Genomic DNA, 11539 nt, shown 5'->3' with positions numbered 1-11539 from the left:
ATTCATCCTACAAAAGATTCCACCAAAACTCTAGATAACAAGTTAGCTACTCATGATAGTATGTAAAACTAAAATACAAAAATTCATAACCAATAATGAAAAATTGGAAGAAGAAAAGAAACAACTTGTTGCCGAATCTTCCGCCTTACTCTTAGCGTGTTCTTCCACTCCAAAGTCTTCTCCCCCTCAAAAGGACATTTTAGGATGTATTTATATCAATTAGGGTTTATATGGGACAGAACTAATCAATCCAATCTCGGATAGGAAAGTTGGAATCCGCGTCAACTTTCGTGTAGCGTGCGACCATAGGCACGGACTCAGCTTTTGAAATTTTTTCATTTCACAAAGTGATCCGTGCCTTCGTTTCACTTTACTGTTTTGTGCATTCAATTAATTCTCTTTTTTTTCGCGTTTGTTTTTATGCCATGTGCGAGAATGGATGAGCTCCCAGTTCTCCCATCTTTTCCTTTTAGCAACAAATTGATATCTTTTGATCACTTATCATCCAAACTTACTCCTACATGCAAGAAGTAACATATGAGCATATTTCACTTCAAAAATCATGTAATCTCCCGACTCCCGCAACTCATATAAGAAATAATATGCAAACATATTCAAAAACATGCACTTCTCACCATTTATCAAAACCCTTAATTTTTGTTATTTCACTTTAACCCGTTAAACTTCAATTTTTGAAGAAAAAACATATATGTCTATGATAGAGTTAATAACACGTTGAATTTTCATTATTCCGCTTTTACACATCATGTCCGATTAACGTTTAATTTTCATTATTTCACTGCTTTTTGTTCATCTCGATCGTTCTTGCTTAGGTAATTTGTTTAGGCAAGGTTAAGAAAGTGTATCTAATCATGCATCAACATATAGAAGATGTTGAACTGAATTTAGATTTAGATTTAGATGAAACTCTCCTCATCCGATAGTGAAATGATAATTGATATATATTTAGCACACACTGCTACTGAGTCAACACCTATACCGTAAGCTTAATGTACTCAAAGATCCTAAAACATCACAAATTTGTCAACCAACTGCTAAGTTATGAAATTATTTGATTCCCTATAATCTATAAAGATAGCTCATTTGCAAGATATACACACACGAAAGTTTATAATGTCAAATATGATCAGAACAATCAGAAAGGAACGGGAATTTTAATTCGTCACATGGTTAGGAGTCATATAGCTAGTGATATTAAGAATATACGTGCGGAAAAGTTAGTAATCCTCTGTAAATGTTATTTAAATTATATGTTTTTTTAATAAAATAACAGTAAAAAAGTTACATAAGAGATCATTTTGCTCCTTTCCTATTTGCTTTAGGTTCAAATGAATGGTTGACCGAGTGAATTAAGGAAACACTCCCACTTACATTTGAGCATGTCCATAGAAGAACGGTTTAATTAAATATTAGTACTGTACTATGTAGCATTACCAATTAGTAGCTTTGTGTAATGGTAAGTAGCAACTGTTATTGTAAAGTTGCTATGACTTTTGATATTGGACATACTGAATCTGGAATAAAGTTACATTATGTGTGAAATGTCATTAGGTTGACATTAATTAACTTGATTGTGCAGCAAAGAAATTTAGCTTATAATTATTAACCGATGCAAAGTTGAAAGAAGATCAGTTCGTAAGGTACATATTTGGTTAGGAACTCCTAATTTCACATGATAAGTATTTTAATTTACGGAGATCATCTTATTGTCCAATAATAATTGGTCCAGAAACTGTACTCGGCGTCTTTTAATTGATAACTCTAGAATTAAATAAGTCAAAATGAGACAACAATACACTTAAATCAGTTAAAACTTCTTTCCTTTGTAATTACAGTTAACCGACAAATTAAAGTCAAAATGAAACTTCAGTAAGTTACTATTCAATTAATGCTCTAGGTGCTTAGCATCTAAAACTTCTTTCGAAAATATAAATTATACACCAAGCTCCATTGCTTTTATCACCATCTTCATCACTTAATAAACCAAAATCTTAATTCTCATCCATTTCTAATTTCCATAAAATTAAAGCACAATGGCTCAAGGAAAATATTTGTCATCAACAACTTTCACATTTCTAATTTTGATTTCTCATTTTTCCTTTATTATAGCAAGAACAGCTTCTTTTCCAGAGGACGACAAGAAGATTTACATTGTTTTTACTGAGAATTCTGATTATGAAAAGATCTTGGCCACAGTATTGGGAAGGTTCATACCCCTATTTTCCTTATTTTAATGACAAGTTTAGAATTCAAATGCTTATAAATTAAGGGTATATAATGTGCCATATTTGTAATTCTTTTTTTAACTTTTAGTGAGGATGCAGCGAAACAGGCAATTATATATCCTTATAAAAACGAATTAAAAGGATTTGCAGCTTCATTGACTCCTGAACAGGCTTCTCGTTTGAAAAGTAAGTTTGAATTTTAATATTTTGTGTCACTAATTGATTAAATTTTTAAGAAAGAGGAAACATACACCTATAGATGGTTTAATTTTTTATAAAAATTTAAGAGATATTTTATCTACTGTTCTAATATGTTATCTAATAGCTATTTTAATAAGAAATACACACAACTAGAGATAAGTCATTTTATTGTTTATACGTTGTCCATTGTACGTAAGAATTTTCAGTTTAATATAAGTACAATTTTATATTTTTCCAAAAGTCTACTTTGGAATCCCAGCGGTTTTTTTTTTTTTTTGGGGGGGGGGGGGGGGGGGGGGGAGATTTTGAAATTTATATTTTTAATTTGTCTCTAAACATATCTGTGAAAGTATATTCACCAAATTAATGAAGTCGTTCAATATATTCACATATACTCTAATCACTGCACAAGTAGTATGCTTAATTACTTCTAAAATCTTAATTGAGAGCTAATGTTTTGACATTGAAAATGCTAAAATTTTAGTTTTTATGCTCTAGCTAATTGAGGCAAGTACATCTTTAATTTGCAGAGCAACGAGGTGTATTAAATATTATCCCAGATCGCTCACTCAACCTGGATAGTGGATTTGAAGGTCAAACCTAAAATTAACCAGGAGATCTAATCGTCAAATGAAGCTCTTGAAAGCTCATTATTCTTGTGATCTTTTATCCTTTGGCAAAATAATGGAAATTAGAAAGTATTGCAAAAACTGTTAATTTTAAAACTTTTAATAGATTCTTTATCTCTAACATGAAAAAGAAAGAAATTATTATAATAAAGAAATGAGATAGTTGTTATATGATGGAGCATTATGTCACGATCCAAAAGCGCTATGATCAATACTCGATGAACATTAAACCTACTGAGCGAATACTCTAACCCTATCATGGCAATATAGCATAAAACAATATAGTTGAAGTGCAATAAAATTTAACATGGTCTAGTTTGCAATTCATGTTTGTATTCTCATGATTGAATTCGAGACTATGCAGATCTGCAGGAGCACATAGCATATTAGTAGAAATTACTATACAATCAAGAAATCATTTAAGAAATCCTGTAGTTGCAAAAAATTAACCAGAATGTGTTTCATGTACAATTTATTATATATAATTACAAATAAAACTATCAGATCAACATTATATATAGTTATAAGAATATAATAATAAAAGTATAAAACTTTCAATATATATAATAACCCCTCTTCAATCATCAATTCCGTTCTAAAGTTTGGCTTCCAAAGGGTACACCATAATCATTTTTTAAATGAGTTGGTTAATATCACAAGGCATCTTTAAGGACACATTACCGAAATATTGAAGCTAATAATAAGTTCGACCAGCTTTGTCTCCACTTGTTGATCTCGATGCATCAGTGAGACTTTTGTTAGAAATCATTACAGGAAAAAATTTGGAGAGCAGCTCGAAAGAACAAAACCCTCGCTTACATTGTGCCGTCACAAGTTGTAGACTTTCTCTTCCTCCTTCACTGTCTTAATAGATCTCGTTAAAGCTAGGTAGAAATAACCTACACAGAAATCATCATATTAGTTGTTGTTATACATATTACTGAAAGAAAGGGGACTCAAAAGTGAGACGGGAGGAAATTAAAGATGCACCATCTTTCAAAGTAAATCGCGGAACAAGTATTCCATCCTCAAGATGAGTCTCATATTTAACTTATATTAAGAAAGCAAAAGAGGAAAGATCACAGTGTCTAGGGTTCCAAGTAAATAAAAATACAAGAGAGAATGAGAAGATTAATGGCATGTACTCCGCAAACATCTCTTCAAAATCTTTAAAACTCTACTATCCCTATTCTTCATAAAACTATATTCTTTAATTTTTCATCATCCTTGTGTATGTTTATAACACTAATCCAAAAAACAATTCACCCTTAAACTGTAGAGTGGCATTATAAGGTGCTAGCTTAGTGCCATCACAGACACTACTAAAAAACTTTGTTGCTATTCCGAGGGGCTTTCCGTCGGAGTTCCTTGATACTTTTGAACTTCTTAATTTTTATTTTTTTTAAAATAATCGACGGACAACTCTCATTAAATAATAATACTTTGACCGGTCAAAATTTAATTGGTTGTACCGATACGGTAATTTACCGACAGATTCTCTCGCAATATTTTGTATTTATATTTTTGAATTATTTTTTAAGGTACCAACGGTGTCTCTCGGTGCATTTTAAAAAAATAAATAAATAAGAAAATAAAGTTATCGACGGACTCAATCGCTATTGCATTTACATAATATTTTTGAATTTTGTTCTTACAGTACCGATGGACTTCCATCGGTAATTTAAATATATAATCTTATACATAATTATTTTGTATTTTTTATTACACAATAGCGAGGGAGGCCGTCGGTAAGTCCCTCGGTAACTATTTACTTAATTATTTTAGTGGTTGATTAGCCAATTTATTGAAAATTATACTAAGTGGAACTGTATTCATAATAATTACACTACTTTAAAATACATTAGTGGTAATTAGCTTAGTAATTTATAATTACACAAAGTAAAAGTGAATTTGTAGTATCCTGAACTACATTGATTAACCTATACATTTATAATTACACACTAAGAAGAAGTGTATTAGTCGTTTCCGTAAGAAATATTAGTGATGATTTATCTTATAAATTGATAATTACTGTAAGTAGAAGTGTATTAATGGTGTCCTTAAGTAACGTTAACAATTGATTATCATACACATTGATAATATACTAAGTAAAAGTGTATTAGTTATATTTAGCTTGTAGATTAATAATTACACGAAGTATAAGTATATTAATAATATATTTGTAAGTAATGTTGGTGATTGATTAGCCTATATACATTGATAATAACACTGAGTATTAGTGAACTAGTGGCATCCTTATAAAAGTAACGTTAGTGATTGATTAGCCTATACATTGATAATTATACACTAAATGGAAGTGTATTAATGCTATTTATGAGAAATGTTAGTGAGTTTATCTTTAAATTGATAATTAAAGTAAGTAGAAGTTTATTAGTACAGTGGTATCGTTAAGTAATATTAATAATTGATTAGTCTATATATTGATAATTACACTAAGTAGAAGTGTAATAGTTATAATTAGCTTGATTGATAGTTACACTAAGAAGAACTGTACTAAGAATATATCCTTAAGTAATGTTAGTGATTCACTAGCCTATATATTGATAATTACACACTAGGTAGAAGTTTATTAATGGTATATGTGACAAATGTTGGTGATTGTTTAATTATCTTAAATTGACAACTAAAGTAAGTAAAAATATATTAGCAATATCGTTAATTAATATTAATAATTTATTAGGCAATTCATTGATAATTACATTAAGTATAGAAGTGTAATAGTTACAATTAGCTTATAAATATTGATAATTACACTAAGTAGAAGTGTACGTACTAAGGATATATCCTTAAGTGATGTAACGACCCGGTCAGTCATTCTGGGAGTTATAGCCCCGTTTTCCCTATTTTTGCTTCTTTATGTATTGTTCAGCTGTGTTGAGTTGTATCGAGTTAGTAGGTTTGGGTTCGGAATAGTTTTGGAATGAAATGAACACTTAGTCTCTTAGTTAGAAAGTTAAGTTAGAAACGTCAATCGGAAGTTGACTTATGAGTAAACGAATTCGGATGTAGATTTTTATGATTCGGTTAGCTTCGTTGAGTGATTATAGACTTAGGAGTGTGTCCGGAATGTAATTTGGAGGTCCGTGGTAGAATTAGGCTTGAATTGGCGAAAGTTAAAAATTTGGCGATTTTGATCGGCAGTGAAAAATTAGGTATCAGGGTCGGAATAAAATTTTGGAAGTTGGAGTAGGTTCGTAGTGTCATTTGTAACGTGTGTGCAAAATTTGAGGTCATTCGGACGTGGTTGGATAGGTTTCGGCGTCATTGGTGAATTTTGGAAGTTTAGATTTTTTTAGCCTTGAATTCGAGGTTGATTTAGTGTTTTGGTGTCGTTTTGGGTGTTCCGGAGGTTCGACTAAGTTCGGGTAGTGATATATGACTTGTTGGAATTATTGGTTGAGGTCCTGAGGGGATCGGGATGAATTCAGATGGCTAATGGGAAGTTTGGAGTTTGGAAAATGCAATTGATGCTGCTGTTCTGCTATTTTCGCACCTGCGGAAGGAGGAGTCGCTGGTGCGCAAGGGGAGTCCGCAGGAGCGGGCAGTGCTGGGCTACGCAGGATGCGCAGGTGCGAGTTGGAGGTCGCATCTGCGAGCCCGCAGGTGCGAGACCTGGGGCGCAGATGCGGAAAAAAGGGCTCTGGGCAGGCTTCGCAGGAGCGGAAGGTGTGTCGCATCTGCGAGCCCGCAGGTGCGAAGGGGCAGCCGCAGGTGCGAAGCCTGGACGGTTAAGTGGAATGCACAGGTGCACACTTGGGACCGCAAATGCAGTTGCGCAGGTGAGAGGAGGGGTCCGCATGTGCGAAACCCCTGGGCAGAACTATATAAGCCCAACTTCGTGAATTTTTGCCCTTTCTTCACCATTGTTGGCCGGTTTTTGAGCTTAGGGCAGTGCTTTCCAAGGTAGAAACAAGAGATATCACTGAGGTAAGTTACTTGGATTTATTTACGCGTGTTTTTGATATTTTTCCACTGATTAGCCATGAAATTAGTAGGGGTTTAGGGTGAAATTGAAGGAGTTAGGGCTTGAGTTTTTGAAAGTTTTAAGTGAGGATTTGAGGGACCAAACGGAGTCCAAATTTGACGAATTTTATATGGTTAGAATCAGGTGAGGACGAGGTTTGTTATTCTGCTATTTTTGACTGATTTCGAGACGTGGACCCGGGGGCCGAGTTTTGGCCGATTTCGGATTTTTATCCAAGTAGTTTTTATTGTGGAATTCGATTCTTTAGCCTATGTTGATAGTAGTATTCTGATTTTGGTTAGATTCGGAGCTTTTGGAGACCGAGTCCAGAGACGAGGGCATCCCGGAGTAGGATTTTACGATGTTAAGGTAAGTAACAGTTTTAACTCTGGCTTTGAGGGTATAAATCCGGAGATTTGACATCACGTGATTGTTTGGAAGTGATACCCACGCTAGGTGAAGGGCGTGTGGGTGTGCACCGCGAGGGATTGAGACTTGGTCCGTCCCGTGAGGCTGTGAGGCCTAATGGCTAATACCTGTGGTTATGTGTTTATTTGTTGTTGAAATTGTTTGCCTTCATGTTAGAGATCATGCTTAGTCTTTATTCATGCTCACATTATTTGCACTCAGTCATAGATATTATTGTACATGATTACCTTAGTCCCTATTATTTTGTTGATATGCTGTGATACTTGACGTGGGCTGTGTTTCCCTTATTTGTTGATGATGGTGAGGCTAAAGAGGTACATGACTGAGTGAGGCCGAGAGCCTATTGTGAGGTATTTGATTGAAGAACGTGAGTTGTCCGTGCGGATCCAGGTATTGATACCATAGCGCATGAGTTGTCCGCGTAGCATGTGAGTTGACCGTGCGGATCCAAGGATTGATATTATGGCACGTGAGTTGTCCGTAAAACACGTGAGTTGTCTGTGCTTAGCGCTTGGGCTTTGGAAGCCCCTCCGGAGTCTGTACACACCCCCAGTGAGTGCAGGTACCTATTGAGTGTTGAGTGCTGAGTGCGAGTGCCGAGAGCCGAGTGCTGAGTGATGGAGTACCATTGCTGTGATGATTCATTGCTTTTGTTGTTACTGCATTTTACCTGTTAATTTCTTTGTAACATTTATTGAGTTGATAGAATTTACCTATTTATTTCTGTTTATTTTAAATTGTGATAAAGAAATAATTGAATTGTTCTACTTAGCTCGTCACTACTACTCAGTTCCTTAGTTATTTCTATTACTACATAGTCGGTTGTACTCACACTACACCCTGCACTTTATGTGCAGATCCAGGTGAGTTAGAGCGCGACGATCGTTGAGTTCAGGCCGGCTATCGTTGGAGACTGCAAGGTAGCTGCTAGCATCCGCAGGACCTTGTTACTCCATTGTTGGCAAGTTTTTAAGCTTAGGGCAGTGCTTTCCAAGGGAGAAACAAGAGATATCACTGAGGTAAGTTACTTGGGTTCATTTACGCGTTTTTTTTTTTTTATGTTTTTCCACTGATTAGCCATGAAATTAGTAGGGGTTTAGGGTAAAATTGAGGGAGCTAGGGCTTGTGTTTTGGAGAGTTTTAAGTGAGGATTTGAGGGACCAAACGGAGTCCGATTTTGACGAATTTTATATGGTTAGACTCGCGTGAGGACGAGGTTTGTTATTCTTCCATTTTTGACTGGTTTTGTGATGTGGTCCCGGGGCCGGGTTTTGGCCGATTTCGAATTTTTGGCCTATTTATGTGATTTTTATTGTGGAATTTGATTCTTTAGCCTATGTTGATAGTAGTATTCAAATTTTGGTTAGATTCGGAGCTTTTGGAGACCGAGTCCAGAGGCGAAGGCATCCCGGAGTAGGATTTTACGCTGTTAACATAAGTAACAGTTTTAACTCTGGCTTTGAGGGTATAAACCCGGAGATTTGACATCACGTGATTATTTGGAAGTGATACCCACACTAGGTGACGGGCGTGTGGGTGTGCACCGCGAGGGATTGAGACTTGGTCCGTCCCGTGAGGCTGTGAGGCCTAATGGCTATTATCTGTGGTTATGTGTTTATTTGTTATTGAACTTGTTTGCCTTCATGTTAGAGATCATGCTTAGGCTTTATTCATGCTCACATTATTTGCACTCAGTCATAGATATTATTGTACATATTTACCTCATTCCCTATTATTTTGCTGATATGCTGTGATACTTGACGTGGGCTGTGTTTCCCTTTTTGTTGATGATGGTGAGGCTAGAGAGGTACATGATTGAGTGAGGCCGAGAGCCTGTTGTGAGGTATTTGATTGAAGCACGTGAGTTTTCCGTGCGGATCTAGATATTGATACCATAGCACGTGAGTTGACCGTGCGGATCCAGGGATTGATATTATGGCACATGAGTTGTCCGTGCAGCACGTGAGTTGTCCGTGCTTAGCGTTTGGGCTTTGGAAGCCCCTCTCGAGTCTGTACACACCCCCAGTGAGCGCAGGTACCTATTGAGTGTTGAGTGTTGAGTGCTGAGTTCGAGTGCCGAGAACCGAGTGCTGAGTGATGGAGTGACATTGCTATGATGATTCATTGCTTTTGTTGTTGCTGCATTTTACCTGTTAATTTCTTTGTAACATTTATTGAGTTGATGGAATTTACCTGTTTATTTCTGTTTATTTTAAATTGTGATAAAGAAATAATTGAATTGTCCTACTTAGCTCGTTACTACTACTCAGTTCCTTAGTTATTTATGTTACTACTGAGTCGGTTGTACTCACACTACACCCTGCACTTTATGTGCAAATCCAGGTGAGTTGGAGACTGCAAGGTAGCTGCTAGCGTCCGCAGGACCTTGTTACTCTTTTTATCATTTCTTTTGGACTGTATTGACAGTTAGACAGTTTATTTCTTAGTTCACGGATTTAGACGCTCATGACTTAGTGACACCCCAATGTTTGGGGCTCGTTTCCGTATTTTCTATAATTATATTTAGAGTTGATTTAGTTTATGAAAAATTCAAATGTTGGAAATATTTTATTAAATTCTCATAATCGATTTAGTAGTAATATTTTGGAAAATAGGCTTGCCTTGTAATACGATAGGCGCCATCACGACCATGGTTAGATTTTGGGTCGTGACAAGTAATGTTAGTGATTCACTAGCCTATACATTGTTAATTATACACTAAGTAGAAGTTTAATTTATTAATGGTATACGTGAAAAATCTTAGTGATTATTTAATTATCTTAAATTGATAACTAAAGTAAGTAGAAATATATTAGTGACATCATTAATTAATATTAATAATTAATTATCTAATTCATTGAAAATTACACTAAGTAAAGTGTAAGCCTAAGATATGTTAGTGATATCATTAGCTTGTGATTTGTTCTAAATTTGAGAATTATATTAGAAAGAATTACAAGAAAATACACTTGACTTCACACCATAATAAAAAATAACCCATATTTTTAAATTTTACCCGACCTAGCCCATATTGTACATATTTTGAAAGCACTAGCAAATTCAAAATCTGTGTTCTTACAACCATTGCTTCTAAAAACTATGGAGTTAAATTTGTGTTCTCACAACCATTGCTTTCACTCTCTCTTCTTCTCACATCTTCTACATATGCTTTAAGGGGCCGACCGCCATTACTGCTTCTCCCCCCGTATCACCTGGTTGCAATGTAAGAAAATTGAAGAGTAGAAGTCCACGATTGAAGGTCATTCAAAGCTTTGCTTTCGAAAATAGGATTTTTTGAGTTTGTTAGTTGTTTGGATTGGGTGTTGTTCCAATTGATTGAAAATATCAAAAGGTAGTTCAAAATTTAAATTTGAAGTGATTTGGAGTAGATTTGAGCTAAATTTCAGGAAAAAACGCAAGGAAGAAGACGAAGTCAGTTTTTTGTATAATTATGTATAATCTTGTATAACAGTGTATAAGAGTGTATAAACACATCTTATACACTATTATACACCTTTATACAAGCGTCTGTAGACGAACTTCTTCCACGATTTTTAGTTGCAATTCTTGTTCAAAACCAGTCCAAATATCCATTAAATGACTTCAAATTTTATATACAATCTCCTTATACTATTTCTAACAAGTCTAAATAACACCCACTCCAAATTTCTCACAAAATCAAATTCGAAATTTAAACCCACATATTTAAGCTTGTTAAAAATCTAATTTTCATCACCCAAATGAATTTGGTTTGTTGAACTAATATTTGAGTCACAATTACTAATTTGAAAATTAACTAAAAAGCTTGAGCAATCTTTTTTAAAAATTAAATAGTAATTTCGAGAATCTATTGGAGTTGAATGTTGAATCTTAGCCTATTGTTCTTATGTGAAGTATTCCCATTATATTAATGGATTTTTGTGAAATATTACAGTAAGCAGAATTATATTATACAACTATATGTTAGTTTTTTGTAAAATATTAGTTTGATTTTTATTGATTCATAGTAATTTGTTAGTTAGAATTTAATTACTTATAATACTTATGAG

At 34.6% G+C, this 11539-nt stretch overlaps 1 protein-coding gene across 1 annotated transcript; it reads left to right on the top strand.

Annotated features, from left to right (window-relative positions):
* Positions 1 to 2001: 2001 nt before the first annotated feature.
* LOC104110747 (subtilisin-like protease SBT4.1) lies at positions 2002 to 3227 on the top strand. The gene is made up of 3 exons (XM_009620292.4): positions 2002 to 2227; positions 2335 to 2432; positions 2978 to 3227. The coding sequence occupies exons 1-3, from the start codon at positions 2055 to 2057 to the stop codon at positions 3049 to 3051; spliced, it is 345 nt and encodes a 114-aa protein (XP_009618587.1). The 5' UTR covers positions 2002 to 2054; the 3' UTR covers positions 3052 to 3227.
* The last annotated feature ends 8312 nt before the right edge of the window (positions 3228 to 11539 follow it).

This window comes from Nicotiana tomentosiformis, chromosome 4 (genome assembly GCF_000390325.3).
Source record: "Nicotiana tomentosiformis chromosome 4, ASM39032v3, whole genome shotgun sequence".
Classification (NCBI taxonomy): Eukaryota; Viridiplantae; Streptophyta; class Magnoliopsida; order Solanales; family Solanaceae; genus Nicotiana; species Nicotiana tomentosiformis.
The sequence above is the reverse complement of the archived record's forward strand: the minus strand, read 5'-3'. Positions and strand labels throughout refer to the sequence as shown.

What these genes read in the sequence shown, in the direction of transcription:
- LOC104110747 (XM_009620292.4), top strand. Translation starts at nt 2,055, where the DNA reads ATGGCTCAAGGAAAATATTTGTCATCAACAACTTTCACATTTCTAATT. An exon ending in TTGGCCACAGTATTGGGAAG is followed by an intron (nt 2,228 to 2,334) that starts GTTCATACCCCT and finishes TTTAACTTTTAG; the next exon opens with TGAGGATGCAGCGAAACAGG. An exon ending in ACAGGCTTCTCGTTTGAAAA is followed by an intron (nt 2,433 to 2,977) that starts GTAAGTTTGAAT and finishes TTTAATTTGCAG; the next exon opens with AGCAACGAGGTGTATTAAAT.